Source organism: Struthio camelus, chromosome 9, assembly GCF_040807025.1.
Source record: "Struthio camelus isolate bStrCam1 chromosome 9, bStrCam1.hap1, whole genome shotgun sequence".
Taxonomy (NCBI): Eukaryota; Metazoa; Chordata; class Aves; order Struthioniformes; family Struthionidae; genus Struthio; species Struthio camelus.
Window position 1 is genome coordinate 15,404,023 of NC_090950.1, and position 16,046 is coordinate 15,420,068.

At 40.0% G+C, this 16,046-nt stretch overlaps 1 protein-coding gene across 1 annotated transcript in view; it reads right to left on the bottom strand.

The window, feature by feature from the left end:
- Positions 1–15,892, bottom strand: part of GK5 (glycerol kinase 5) — a 30,322-nt gene extending 14,430 nt beyond the window's left edge. The window contains exons 1-11 of the mRNA XM_068955151.1: positions 15,697–15,892; positions 15,035–15,128; positions 12,096–12,171; positions 11,557–11,650; positions 10,462–10,593; positions 8,867–8,942; positions 7,408–7,469; positions 7,252–7,325; positions 6,863–6,923; positions 5,591–5,717; positions 1,630–1,734 (exon numbers count right to left, since the gene is read on the bottom strand). Coding sequence (XP_068811252.1) covers positions 1,630–1,734; positions 5,591–5,717; positions 6,863–6,923; positions 7,252–7,325; positions 7,408–7,469; positions 8,867–8,942; positions 10,462–10,593; positions 11,557–11,650; positions 12,096–12,171; positions 15,035–15,128; positions 15,697–15,828 — 1,033 coding nt within the window. The 5' untranslated portion in view covers positions 15,829–15,892. The remainder of the gene's footprint in view (positions 1–1,629; positions 1,735–5,590; positions 5,718–6,862; positions 6,924–7,251; positions 7,326–7,407; positions 7,470–8,866; positions 8,943–10,461; positions 10,594–11,556; positions 11,651–12,095; positions 12,172–15,034; positions 15,129–15,696) is intronic.
- Positions 15,893–16,046: the final 154 nt, after the last annotated feature.

Sequence of the window (16,046 nt, forward strand, 5' to 3'; positions counted from 1 at the left end):
TACCTTAGGTTCTTGCCCAGGCGTTTCTGTAGAGCAAAAGTTTTACCCTTCTTTTTAGCCGCAAAGCTGACGAACTTCTGTACTTGATATCATTTCCTATCCTATACTGGTCCTTCCAGTTAACATTCCTATAGATACATGCTTTCTCTTAAAACACTTAAAATTCAGCTTCTCTGCAAGCATATATCAGAAAATAAAAATCTCGCTTATTTAGACAGTTTATAGGAACATGTCTACTTTTTTTTCCCCTCCCTCCGCAACTTTCAAAATTTTTGCCTACGCTAGTAACAGTAGGTCACTTCCATATCAGTACTGGCTGGCTGAAAACCCTTTCATACCACTTGCCCTGAATATGCCAATAATAGCCATGTGAATTTTAGCTGGCAAGCTTACACCTGCAGAACTGATACCTTGTATCTGCAGGAGTGAGCTGCGTGTTGAACTGAGTAATTTCCTCGGAAGACTAGCGGCTGTTACTCCTTAGGCTCAGTCAAAAGCTGAATGATGAAGACCTGGGGATCAACCTGAGTCATACTTAATCCCTAAGGGCACATACTTGTGTAATTACGCACACATACGTAGGATTTCGGAGTGAGCTGTGCTTCGGAAAAACCTTGCTCAGATATTCCAAAATTTGGAAGACTTATTCCTTCTTCGCATCCCAGTAAGACATACTAAATTTCCAAGCAAACCAAGTAGATTATCAGAACACTGAGAAAAGTTGTCCTGTAAACAATCAGCGGTTCTGAACATCAACTACTAGAGCACTGGCACTTTTCTTAGTCTTTAACTGCTATGCAAATCTTTCCATTATAGAATAACTACAGCCAAAAGACATACTACTTCCATGTGAAGTAACGCGTACAACAAGGTTACTACTAAGAACAAAGTTCTTTAAGTCACGTTCATATAAATCAAATCTGTTGATTAATTCTTGAGATGTATAGCTACTGTTCTCTCAAAAGCATTCTACCAGTAACAAGCTTTAACCTAAACCCCATCCAACAGAAGATGAACTGTAACAAGGAAAGCCTTAAGGCAAACGCTTGTGGAATACAGCATTTACAGTCATGCTACCTGGACTTCAGTTTCCATGCTTCTTCTCAACTAAAAATTTAAGTCCAAATAATAGGAAATAGCACACCTACTAAATTCAGAAAAAAACCCTCTGCCTTGCACAAGTCTCCTTTACACAATTTCTCGCTGAAGTTTGTCATGCTCAGGATAATGCAAGCAAACAGTAAAATATTTCAGGAAAATAAAAGCTTACATATGTAAGGAGGGAGCGAGAGGTTGAGAGTGTGAAGAACAGGAGACTATGCAAAGCCAAGACATTAACTGTGTGCAAACCAATCCGAGGTATTTTAGGAGAACAGAAGACAATTCTACTTCATTAATCAGTTTTAGTTTTCAAATAAAGACGACTTACAGTAACACCTAAACTGTCTACATGCTTTCAGCACAGAACCTACTAATAAGGTTGTGGATTTTCCAGTGTCCAAAACACATAGGCTAGTTTCTTCAACCGCAGATAATAAAGCCAAGACCAATATCATGACTACAACCCAATAAGGCAGTTTCTTAAAAACAATGCATTTTACCCTGCTATAAAATTAAAAAACTACTTACTTATTTCCTGTGCCCATCTTACGGCAGTACCAACGTTCGATATAGAGCCTTCAGTTAAATAAACAACTTCTTCCCCAATCTTCCAACCAATCAGCGGATATAAGGCTTAATTATTTTCCATAAAACAAAACAAAATACCTAATTAAGTTAAATGCTTCCAGAAAAAACATATACAAACACCCCCAACAATAAACCCAATGGAAACGCAGTTTTTGTTCACTTCCTTCACCAAATTCAAGCTAAAACATCACTGATACAGGTTAAACTGTTTGTTTAAAGTTTACAAAAGACTTGAACATTAATTTATTAAGCCAAAGTCAAGCTAAAAATCACTATCCAATTACAAAGAAAGGTCTTTAAGCTAAAGAGAAGAGCTACTGGCACTGACATTTTCAAACGTAAACTTTAATTTAAACAAATTAAATAAGAAATTGTATATGCCCTTTTTAAAAAGTATCAACTTTATCCTATCCTGTTAAAATCCATCTAGTTCTCCTCAGTGCTTTCTAAGTCTGAAATGTCTTCTCCGAAACATAAAACATGAGGGTCGGGCTTCCAGATAGGAAACGGACGGATACTAAACAGACATATAAACAAAGATAAAGCAACACAAACTTATAACATAGATCCTATTCACAGGAGAGGATGAAACAGTGATATACTTTCTAAATTCCTTTTTCAATATACAGTGCTTTTTCATACAGAAAGCAAAAAAAGTTTCATGATTTGTTCATCACTGCCCGCGAAGGTTACTGCCATTAACTGTAACATTTTACCTACGTATTTGCCTAATATAAAAAAAAAAATAACACACACAAAACCCCAAACTCATTAAAAAAATCTGGTGACATGCCTTGTCTGCAGCTACAAAACATTAGCACCTCCAAGATTTACATGAAGGGATCTGCAGGACGTTACGATTTCCAATAGATAGTTTTGGCTTTGCAGTAGTTCAGGAAAAAAGCAATATTTTTTCCTCCTTTTCTCTAAGTAAAGTAGAAATACAGAGGCCAAACTCTTAGTTTATCTGAAACTATACTACAGCAACTTCCAAAGAGTTGTCTGCTGGAAGGTACTATCACATTTAGAAATAAACAATAACGAGGATAAACCTAATGATTTAGTTCTTTCCCCCCAAGGAAGTGTTGAAACCTTATAAAAATAAATAAATCAAGACTTATTACTTCAACACTCAATCTGAACACAAAACAACTTCTTTGACATGTTAGTAAGAACACAGAACAAAAGCCCCTGCAGAACATCTCAGCTTTACTTTGCAACAGGCATAGCTTCAAAAATTTGAAGCCTTCAAATTCAAATAGAAAAGAATACCTTTGTCAAATAACCTTTTCACAGCACGTCAGCTGTATGGTTAGGTATGACAGAAAACAACTGCCTTCAATGCTAAAGCAAAAGGACTTAGTATCTAGTTGGCCAGCGGATGTTTTCCCAGGTCTGCAGCTCAACAAATTGTTTCTTCACGTGGTCACTGCAATAAAACCTTCACAAGGCACAAGTACCACAACTGTCTTTCAAGGCCAACTTGGAGTAGAAAGAGCATCCAGACCTTAACTGACCCTGCTCAGGACTCAGAGATCATGGGTAATGCAACAAAGAAAACTGAGTCCCAGGAACTACAGGACCAGAAAAGCATCACAAGGATCTAGAAATTCTCTCTACTCCTTGCTAAGTACCCAAGGTATTGTTGTTGTGGCATATCTCCATCATCACAAAGTTTGTGTTTGTTTTTTGCAAAGCTGCAGAAGCACAATAAAAACATCCAAAACCTAGAGATGTAACTGTTCCCTCCTTACTAAATCTTGAAAAGCTCTCAGCTTGTTGACCATGGTTTGGTTATTTCATTTAGGAATAAAGGAAGAAAACAGATGTTGGCCACCATCATCCATATCCACTCCTTGCTTTATTTCTATCCGGTACAGCAGTAGTAGAGAAGAAAATAACTTAAGCGTTAGGGACTGACAAATCTGGGACTTAAGGGTTTCTCTCTCTCCTAAAGGGTGACTAGGGCCAACACTGGTATCCTTATACTTACAGGTCACGTGAGACAAGTAATAGCGCCCTCCAGGAACTTTCTCAGGGAGAATTTGCTCATATAGAAGCGTCTCTCATCTTTAGTTTGCTTGCTTATCTCCAAATGAATGGCACGGTAGAACTGAAGCACCTTCAGAAGCTTGGTTAGTGCTAGAGTCATTCTGCTGCTTACCAGGAAAAATAATCAGTCGGCACTATTTAGATTTAAGTTTGCCTCCTGATTAGAAAAAGTGATAAACATCTCTCCTGATCATTGGTGCAGGTCTCCTTATAATCCTTATTTGCTTTTGAAAATGAAGCTATGAAGAAGCAGGACCCAAGAACCCACTGAGCCAAGAGTGCTGGAGAAGAACAGTTAATCAGGGACAGACAAGTCTATTAGCTGGCCTTTCTGAAGACACTCACACCGAAGTTTCTAGTAGCGTAGCATCTAATCTACCTCTATAGAACTGATCGATAGACTGACACATTATTTACCCAAGGAGAGAAAGCACTTGGCAATATCACAGTTAATCAAAACTATCAGACTGCTGGAGAGGTAGATTTTAAATCTATACCTCATGCTGCCATCACAGAATTGTGAAAAATATTATTACTTGAGGAATTTGGTTTGTTTTTTTTTTTTTTTTTAAACTATCACATATACCAATTACATGTAGATCAGAAATTAGAACAGCAGCTAATGAGCAGCTCCATGCAGGAGGATTCCATAGGGATTCATCTTGCAGTCTTAAATACATATGTCAACTTTAAAGATAGAACACAGATTACATTTCATACTCAGGGCACTGAAAAAACTAAGTGCCTACCTTGTCCTATTAACCTTTGTCCCATGCCACGTGACAGCCACAAAACAGGGGAAAAATAAATTTTAACACAAGTAATGTAGCCTAAAGCAGTACACGTTTCATAGCGCCGACTTACAAGATTTCAACTCCTAGCAGATCACAATAGCCAAAGGTTTTCTTAAGACAAAACAAAGTGGAAAAACCTTATCATATGTTTTTCTATTACATTTCTATGGACTACATGAAGTTGAATACATAAGCAGAAATATCATCATAATGATATAATGAATTAGCCTAAAAAGTGCTTGGATTCATAACAAATTAAAAGTCAGCACTACTCAGTTTTGATATATCTCAGGTATTTGCCAGGTCCCTTCCGACTCTAGCTGGTAAAAGTCTCCTGAGTATCAGTCCCCATCCCATTTTACATTGTAGGCTTCTAGAAATCAATCACTGCTTAAAAGTATGACAGACAGTGAGAGACAGGGTGTGCAGGCAAATGTAATTCAGTATCGGCTGTTGCTCTCTTGATAAATAGCCACCTACAACAAATGAACAAGCCTGACAGAACACAAATGTTCACAACTACAAAATTTTAACACGCTAGAAAGACAGTGGGGAGCCTATTTCTAGCATTTTAAAGGAAAAAATAATTGGTCATCCTGCATATCTCACCACAGGCACTCCAAAACATAAGGGCTCAAGAAGTGGAACTTACAGCCATCCACTGGAACACTGTGATCTAAGATGACAGAGGACCAATACCCTTTTTCTCCATTCCTGTACTGTATAATACTGCTATGAAGAAACAAGGAGAAAAGAGGAGCGCACAGGTGCGTGCAAAGAGGAGAGAGAAGAACAAACAAGAAAAGATGCAGGCAGCTGACACAATTACTACTGATACTATTCAAATTTTCTTCTTGAGAAGTGTATTTCAGGACAACCAAAATTTACACTTCTCATTACATATTTCCACAGTCTTCTGTTCTGACAAAGTTTTCAAGCTGTCTTTCTACAGTTAAAGACACAAGGAAAAGTATGACTGTATTTTATTCCTTTTTGTCATTAAGAGCTGAAAAGTAACACTAAAATATCCTAAAAACAAAATTTCACCAGATTACCTCTCCATGATGCAAAGAGATTCCCCCCAGTATTGACGTTCCAGAAAGCACCTGTTCCCATAGTCAGTTTAACATCTCCAGGGTGAAAGCAGCATTCTCCAAACATGGCTGCCTGCTGGTCAGCTACCTGCCATACAAACAAACCAAAATACTACCAAGTTAACGACAAATCCATACAGATGCTGGATTTTAAAATATCAATGTAACCGTTTCGGAGTTTTGAATATAAATAACCATTCAGAAATGAACTGAGCATTAAGACTTTTATCCAACTTCTTAGATATTCGTAGGCCCTTCTAACAGACACATGAATCACTAGAATTCAGCTATATGAGGTTTAGACTCTGTATGAATTTTTGCAGCATTATTTGCAACACTGAAAAATGCGTTATGGAAACAAATGCGTTTTAGCATTTGACAAGAAGGATAAATAGGGATTTTGCAATCTCAGGGAGCAGAAGACAGTCGCTCGGCTTGAAGTCCTCTCCCCCCGAAAACAAAGTTGAAGTTTTGAGGTCTCTACTTCCTTTTTCCCTGCTTCTACTCTTGTACCAAACCATTCCATGCTCATCTTTCCAACAAAGACGACTGCTAAACGTATTTGCTGCTGTCTGCTTCTTAGTGAAGCAATTAAATTTACAAGTAAGTTGAGTTTACAGTTCTTTTAAAATAGCAAGAGGAGTTCATATTAAATAAGACAGATGACATGTTTTCCATTTAGCTCAGTTCAAACAGATTTTCTGACAAGCTATGACCTCATAAAAATAATGGGCTTTCCTCATCCAAATCCTAACTACTGCGACAAGAAAATACTATTCTTAACGTATTTTAGGGAGGAAAGACGAAGGAAGAAAGTAAAAGAGGATCTATTAGCAAATACTCTTAAAACTTGTGTAGAGTCCTACTGAAGTCAAGCCAGAATAGATTCCACTGCAAAACCATTTACAGAATAATCATTTTAAGGTCAAAGAGCAGCTCGCAAAGAATGCAGCTCTGGTAAGTCCTATGTTCAGTACTTAATCATATGTTCATCTTACCTTTATGGACCTTAAACTCTAAAGGTCTCTTTTCATTCTCTGCTCTTTTCTCTACTCCTTCCCTTAAGTTGGGAACTGAGTTTTTGGAGCAAAGTTCAACAACCAATTCTACTGTAGTTAAGTCATAAAGCAAAAACAGAGAACACCTACTAAATAAGCAATCACTAGATCCGAGCTAGGCAGAAAGAATATAATTACAGAAATATAGATTTACACAAGAAAACTTTCCACTCACCAATGCCAGTATTGGAACAGGTACCCCAAAAATTTCAGAGTCAGATGATCCAAAGTTGAAGCTTAAAACAAACGTTAAGGAAAAACATCATAGCGTTGACTCTTTTGTGAAACCAAAACCCTAACAACATAAGGACTGAGGCTGCATCGTACATGGAAGGCAATGCTACTGATTTATTTTTAAGGAGCACATTAAAACAATCACTTTAAGAAAGACTTGGCAAAAATAAAAGTTTTGGATACACTTTTAGAAAGATACAGCTGCATACAATCATAGTATAATTTATTTTGGTGTATTTATATATTACTTTGTGCAGACGACGTAGTATTTTTCTAAAGTCAGTGAATTTAGTAGGTATCATGTTCTTTTGAACACGCCTTCATAGTTACCTTGTGTCTTTCACTGGAGGATAAATAGACATTGGTATGGAAAGTAACCTAGACAAAGTGGGGTTCCAACATTTCTGAAAAGGAAAAAGTAAAAGTGTGAGTGATTCTCTCAGAAGTACAACAAACAGCAATAACTTTTTTCTGAACAACACGTACCGTAAAGGGTTCAAAAAGCCCTGTAGAACTGGCGTTTGAGTAATCTGTAGCATATACAGAACCTACAACAAAAGAGGAACAAAATAAGATTTTACATCCCTAAATATTTAAGAGTCCTTTGAAATATTTTTTTCTAAAAATCTCAATGGTTCCCATTAAATATAAACTCAGTTTCCACAGGCATAAACTCATCATGATGCCATAAACATATAAAACAGAAAGTTTACCTCTCTCTCCTTAAAATAAACATGTATAATTACCTCATTTTTGCTCATATTTAGCGGCCCAGAAGAGAGCTGATGCTCTTGACAACGTGAAGAACACTGATTGCATCAATGTCTATTATAATCTATACAATTGCTCAGGCATTAGCCCTCACACAGGTAATTATTCTGGAATAAGACCCTATAATTCTTCTGGATTTGTGACAGGATTCTACAATATCCCGAACGTCCACTGTTCGGGCCCTGCAAACGCAGCCGAGTTCAGACACTCACTGCTTTTCCCCCATCAGAATATCTGAAAGACCTAATAATTTAAAAATCAAGATGACTGGGGGGGGCTGGATCACGACGTACCTGGGGAGGCTTAGGGAGCTGGGTTTGTCCAGTGTGGAGAAGAGGCAGCTAATGGGGTGGAGGTGGGAGAACTAACTGCTGTCTTCAGCTACCTAATGGGTGGCTTTAAACACAACAGAGCCCGACTCCTCTCAGATGTGCGCAGTGGAAGGACAAGAGGCAACAATCACAAGCTGCAGTAAGTGAAATTCCAGTTGGATGTAAGAAAAAGAATTTAAAAATGTGTGTTGTTAGGCACCTGAACAGGTACCCAAAGAGGTTATGGCATTTCCATCGCTGGATGTAATCAAAGCTAGACTGGAAAAGGCCCTGAGCAACCTGACCTAACTTTGAAGATAGCCCTGTTTTGAGCAGGAAGTTGGACTGGATGACCTCCAGAGATCCTTTCTAACTTAACTTTTCCCACAACTCTATACATGTTTCTGCCACCTAAAGCCTAACATTTGATGGTAAACTACACATGCCTAATTCCTTCAGCCTCCACTAGTAATATCTTGATCTCAGTTTAGTTTCTGAAAATTGCCTCCCTCTTGAGTAACTAATTATGAACAATTCTTTATTCTTTTGCACTCATAGGTGCCTTTCTTCTATCAAGGCTAAGGAGAAGTTCTCATCTTCTCCTTCAAATCTTAAAGGTTTAAGAGGTGACCATACTGAGTAATTCTTTCCCTTCCTGACTTCCCTTTCCAGATAGGCCCAAAGAATAATTAATTCGGAATTATTTTTAAACAGTAAACTTCTCGCAACATTCATCAATTATAACAAAAGCAAAACTGTCTAAACATATTTGAATTCTAGGAAATAACAATGATACGTAACGAACGTGACTGCTTAGATTCCAGTATGTTTTATTCACGTTTAAGAATGACTCTAACGTTCACCTTTAGTCAGCCTATACAGTAACCATGTGTCAACCGTTCCAAAGCAGCAGTTATTTTTTTTGGCAGCTTCTTCAGCCTGGGAACAAATAAACATACAAAAGAGCGTTCGCAACTGGATATTATAAGATGAACACAGTTCCCCACTCCTTATCTCATTTTCTTCATGGGTAATATTTACGGCCCTAGAGAATGCGTCTCCAATTGCCAATATTTCTTCTAACAAGGATGATCCTGCTATAAGGAGTGCTTTTTCCCCCCACATCTTACTTAACATTATCCTCCAGAACTACTGTTCTTGCTCCTAACAGAGGATAAACAGTTTCTTTCGGTGGTGGCCAAGAAAAGAAGAGCGTGTACTTCATCTACCGCAGTGGCATCAGAGCTCTAAGAAGGGAAACTTTTTAGTCACAGTTATAACAGTGGTGGAGGAGTGGTGAATAGAGAAAACATGGTCCAAAGAAGATCGCACTTTCTTTAAAAGTAACAGAAATAGAAGGAATAAGTATATATTAAAATATGCACTTGAGAATCGAAAAAGGCATAGGTCCATCACCTTCTGGCTAATAATGTTTGTAGAGTCCAAAAACATTTTTTTCTGATTTTTTCTTTAAAATAGGAAATTCAGGTTTCAGCTAATTTTTACCAATTGATACTGTATACAGCTGGAGAACTCAGAAGGAGAACATACAAGCTAATTCACATAGAACATGACTGAATGGATTTTTCTCTGTAATTAAGAGCCAGAAATTTTGAGTTTCTAGGTTTGATTTTCATCTACTTTAAATAGCAATGCCTAAGAAACTTATGGGAGAAAGTTCATCTTATGCTGAAGACTTAGCAGCTGCATATCCTCCAGTTCTGCAGTTTCATGAATTCATACCTCGCGTTTTCAACAGGTCCACCAACACACCCAGGTAAAAATTACATTTGACGTTCTCAGTAGTTTTATGACAGAAAATACCAGACAAAACTCAAAAAAAGATTTTTTTTTCCTTACACAGAAAAAAAAAGAAAGAGGATACTGCTTTATAAAAAAAAAATTGAAAATTAACACACAATTAAAAACGCCCACAAATTATTAACATAATAAGAAAAAAAAAAAAAAACAAAGACAAGGGTAAGGATTATAGTTAAAAGTAAAGCAACAATTAGCTCAGAGAGTACTCAGTCTACAGATTATTCCAGCATAAAGTGGAATAAGGTGGACTAGAAAGGTAATAGTGCCGGCTGAAAATCAGTTCAATTACCATAAGAAACTTGAGCGCAAACAACTTCAAAACAAAGTACAATTATTAAATCTAAGATTATATGAAGTAAAATAAAGCAAATTAACTGATTTGATTATGTTCCTAAACATGAAAAAATTTCCTACTATTATATGTTTTCAGACTCAGAAGGCAAAAGTTGAATAAAGGGGAAGAGATATTTTATAGACAGATACGCTTCAAATGCTACAGAGATAAAAAACAGTCTTTCATGCAGGTTTATTTGAGGAAAAGAACAAGTAAAACAAAATTGAACAGGTTACAAGCAAGCCAAGTCACTAGCCATTATTATAACTGAAAAAGGTTATTATTTTTCTTCTTACAACTTACCTCATGTATGTTTTTAAACACCCATGACAACTTCATAGAAGCTTGTTGTGTTGAAAAAGTGAAAACACTTGGAGCCAAGTATCGATCACTTCCAGTCAAGAAATGAAGCACTGTAAAAATAACATGGACTACCTGTTTCAAAGGAAAAGAGTTATTCATTTTTTAATCTCTTCTTTTAAAGGTTTCTGATTCATCTGTGTTATCATCCTTAAGCAGAACGGAAGGAGCTGACATAATATTAGATCAGAATGCTAAAATTCTCTTAGAGAATCATTACGCATACAGTGTTCAAAAGGGCTCCTGATTCTAATGGCTAGAGCACTACTGCAGAGAAGAGGAGCTGCACTAACCAAGTCTGCTTCACTGACTTCTACTGGCACACTGCTAGAGACTGGTCTGCATTACAAAAGGTACTTCACCTGCATGACTACAACATGCAATATGGTTGGTAAGAGTTGCATACCATCACTCCAATGAAAGTGCCCCTAGAACAGACAGCCTCGATCATGTTTTAATAGCGATGTTAATCAAGTTCTCTTTCACCAAAAAAAATCAGTAGCAAAACCAAGAATATAACTTATTATTGCGGATGTGCTAGTAGGATACTTACAGAAAAGTAACTTCAGTTTTTCCACTTAAAGCGAACCTTTCTCTTTTAAAGGTAAGAAGCACAAACCGTAAGCCGCATAAAACTTGCCTTCTCCAGATAATCTGAACAAAGTGTACATAAAAAAAAAAAAGTCTACCCAAAACATTGCCAGCCAAGAACTAGCTACATCCAAAATCTATGCCATAACAGTATTAACATGCAAACTTTTAATATAGCAAAGAGACTAAGTAACAAAAGTAACAAAAGGTGCGACAGACCTGCAAATATCTTTTCCCATAATTAATTATCTTCAGGCAATCAGCACTGCATTTTTTTCCTGCTACCATTTCCCACACTCATCTTGCCCAGTTTCTTTTTAATTGTTTTTAAGCCACAGCATGTTAAAAGGATATTTCCAAGATTTCATATATTGCCCTTGCTCTTCATAAAATGAAACTGCTTAAATGTGTTCAAAGCAGTATCTATCTTAGACAGTACAGTTTTACCTTCAACAGAAGGGACCTATTCCAGGAATTCACAAGTTCGGCACTTCTCAAGTCTTGCCAGCTTATAAAATTATGAAAAGGTTTCCCTGTCCTCCTAAAAAACAGTATTTGAACGTTCCCATTAGAAACTACAGGAAATACTCTGTCCAAAAAAAAAAATCAACATCATGCACTATTTCCAATAAGGACATTTAACACTAGTTCGATTTTTAAAATAAAAGCATGACTTCCTGCTAGATTTGGGTTAGTAATAGACACTTGACCATCCTCAGTGTAAAGCTTCTCACCAGAATTAGATAGCAGAAAGAAAAACAAAAAAACATCAATTTTTCCACAGTGCCAAGCACAAAACAAAAAGAACAAATTTCTAAACTGTTCTGAAGTGCTTTAGACTGTCTCTGTACAAACACAGCAGAAAATGACTGATGTTTGCTGCTCCAGGTTGTGGCTTGACTTGAAGCTGAGGATTCCTACAAGTGTTTCCATCCAGTCTACGGCATGAACATGAACTCATTTTAACCAACACGCTATATACGTACTTGTGCCATGTAATGAAAGTTGACCTCTGGGTTGAGATGCCAAGACCAGCAATTTGCCTCATGTGAAGTCCTGCAACTAAAATAAGCAAAAAAATGCAATAAATTAAAGGAACTGACAAAAATACCACATTTCTAATATAATAATAAGTGTACAAAATGCTCAGGAAATTTAATAGAATATAGAAGTTTACAGCTGGGCCAACTGAGTGACCAGAGCAGACCTCAGAGCCAGACTAACTTATTCCAAAGCAGATAGATAAACCTATATATCTTATAAAAGCAATTTTTGCGCACCGATACCTTCCACCTTTGGGAAGGCCTGTCTTTATGTTATCTGAACAATCCCAGAGAGAGGCAGGCACAAAAGCACTACAAATATTAGGCCTCCAGAGCAGAAATCATAAAAAAATGTGGCTTTCACGGGGAAAAACGTGAGTGAAAGCACAAAAGAGGAAGGATAAGTATCTTTACAAACTTAAAAAACACCTCTCAGAAGAAGGAAAAAAATTCCATAAACAAAACTTGATTGATTCCGTAGGCAGTAAAGAGATATGTCTCAGTATATCAGGATTTTTGAGAACTGTTTTTGATAATGACATGTCTCACCTTAAATACTATATTCCTTAAGTAATTTTTTAAAATTCTTAAGAACAAGTTTGCCTAAACAACACATCACTGAAAGGACTAAAGCATGCTTTGTATTCAGAGGAACTAAAGCGTACATTTGACTATACACTGATTCTGCTGATACAAACAGTCAAACAAGCATTTCAAAATATAGTTTCTAATGCATCTAACTTTAACTAGTTAAATTTGTCCCCAGCAATCCTCAAAGAAGCTCTGGTCAGCTTCCACAGTATTTCCATGCACGCCTGCAAAAGCAAAACTACATGAAAAGAAGACACATTAAGAAACTCGCCTTAAACAAAACATAACCTACTTTGTTCAAAGTACTGCTACCCTGAAGATCTCTCAACCTATTCATCTGAGCAAATCATTAGTTAACAAGGTCCTGTTCATACACGTTCATGTGATAAACTGCATGTACAGAGTTATTCGCTTCCATAAGTACTTATTGTAGACCCTATCAGCGACAACTAAAGATGTTATTTCGTAGAGGAAGGGGACATGCTGCTCTGCCTGCATTTCTGCCCCTTCCCTTATATAAGCATCTGTGCACTGATGCAGTCAAATAGCATCAGCTGAAAGTCTAATCGGTGCTTTCACAAGACTCCCTGCTGCAACTGACTGCACACGCTTTGCTGACAGCGATAGCATAAGGGAAGAGGACCTGGGAGCGGGTGGCATGAGAAAGGCAGCATTTCCTTTTCCTTACCAGCTGGGTCTAAACTGAAAGCAAAACTCACTGCTGATTCAAGTGGTGTTTCTTACTCCTCCCCATCTCCACAAACTGCATGCTCCCACTTTCCCTCGTGACACCTGCGGTGCTCTGTGGATTCCTCTGTGAGCAGAGCCCACTTCCATTAAAGAGAAAAATAAAACAAAAAGATAAAACGTGGATAGTTTTCTGTGAAGCAAGTAAGCTAAGCTGTCCCATGGAAAGGCTGAACAAGCACGAGACCAAGCGTGAGAGTGGGGCGCGACCATACAGCCAGGAACAATTTCCACCTTTAGGACAGAGCTACATCAGGTCATCTGCACGTGGAACCCCATACTTGAGCTTCACAAACCCTGTAAATAAAGCTATTCCTGCCTTTTTTCTGCTTTCAGACCTTCGTTTCTGTCCCCGGTACCATACACTCTCTCACACCAACACAAACGTTTATGTAGTCCTGCTGGCATAAACAACTGTGCAGTGATTTCACTCAGAAAACTACTCTGGGCTTGAGACAACCCTGTCAGAAGAAGCAGTCCCATTCGCCTCCTTTTTACAGCAGTGTGGGCTTAACGCTCACTTATGCTTTTGTTATACAAGCACTTATAATAAATAAAAACAGCTTATAATAAAATAAAAAATGTATTTATATAATAAAATAAAAGTAATAATAAAAATAAAATAAAAATAATAAAATAAATAAAAATAGCTTACTGACAGTGCTCACAGCTTGGCCACAAGGAAAGCTTCCCCTTTTAAAACTAGCTGAAGAATCTTGCAGGGCAGGAAGCCAGCAGGCCTTTAGAGATGCGGGTGGCATGGCTATTCCTGAGACAAAACTGTCACGGCTGCTGAAAATGAAGACCAAGAGCCCCCAAAATATCCACTGCAGCTTACACCTGGTAGCGGTTACTTTCCCTGTCCCCTAGGCTGCCTCCCAGGCTGGGGCACCGCGAGAAAGCAAGAGAGGGTGCAGTTGATGGGTCCTTGGCATCAGTGTCGTACAGAAAGTAATCCATTCTGGACCTAAGCATGCGGAGCTGGTGTAACAGGAAAGCAGTGGGAGTTCTGGAGAGCGGCGAGCGCCTGGTTAGAGCACGGGGAACATCAGGTTGCAACAGCGGGGGGGAAAAACAGTACAGGTACACAGCACCCCCTTTTCACCCTCTCACAGGCTCATGCACACAGTGGCAGTAGAATAACAAAGAGAGAATTGAGAGAGGAAAAAAGCCTATTCTCTGTCCATCCGCATACAAAGAAGCACTCGGGGGAAGAAAGAAGAAAGGTGCTGGGGAAGGATGCATAAAGAAAAAGCTGGAGCAACAGGGAGCTGTCACCCACACGTACATCTCCTGTGCACACCGCTGCTCATTCAACCTCAATTCTAATCTGGCTCTACTTAAAAAAAAAAAAAAAAAAAAGCACTAATTGAAGAGCCCTATTTTACATAACGACTGGACAAGCTATAAAGTATTTGGTAGTCCTGTACTCAGTAACAAAAGTCTCAGTGCATGGCGCTTTTTATGAATAAAAATAACCAACAGCTTAACTATTTTTAACAAATGTAAGTAATTTCCTTCTCAGAAACTTTTTCAGCCGTTACCTTGTACAGCCTCTTTTACCGCACCGATAAAGTGGCTCCAAAGAACTTCAGGATCTAATTCAACCCAGCCAGGATGAGGATAAAGCGATTCTAGCTGTTCACAAAAGATGAAGAGCACTATTATGAGACCTCGTTCACAGAAACTAACGCTCTTAACAAAAGTCTGTGCAACGTGCCTTTTTTGTTTGTTTTTTAAAGTTTCTGAACACACGCTCGTGCCTTGCGAAACACAGCGTAACGCGGGTGCCCCATCTCCAGAAGCCCTCCTCGGTTCCGGCAGAGTAAAACAGCCTAAAATCGCAGGGATTAGGGAGCCCGCAGGCCCAGGTTGGGCTCCAGACCAGAGGCCGGACCCCTGCGGGCCGACGCCTCGGGGCGGGAGCAGCGCGCCAGGCCGCTGGGCGGCCCGCCGGCCCTCCGAGGGGTGGTCGGCAGACCTCAAACACCCCAAAACCAAGCCAGGCCGAAGGCCAAAGACGCCTCCCACGCGGCGGGCGGCGAGGTGGGGGCAACCGCGCGCGCTGCCCCGCTCGCAGCGGCCGCGCCGTTGGCAGGGGCAGCCGGAGGCCGGCGACCGCACCGCACCGCCCCGGCGCCCCCCGCCCGCTCCGCGGCCCGGCCCGGCCCAGCCCGGCGCCTCAGCGGAGCCGCCCCCGCTTCACCTTGCGGCAGCTGGAGCCCCTGACGGCGGCCGCCCGGTCGTAGACGTGGCACTTGAGCAGCGTGCTGCCCACGTCCACCCCCACCACGAACAGGGCGGCGGCGGCGGCGCCCTCCCGCTGCCCGCGCGGCATGGCGATGGCGCAAGGCGCCACCGCCGCCCGCCTCAAAACGGCCGGCCCGGCCCGGCCCCGCCCCGCCGCCGGGAGGGGCGGGCCCCCGCCCGGCCTATGGGCGCGGGGAGCGCGGCGGCGGGGCCGCCCTGCTGGCAGGTGCCGCGGCCAGTCCCGGCGGCGGCGGCTGGAGGCCTCGGCGCGGCCGGCCGGGGCAGGGGCCCGGGGCCCGGGCCCGG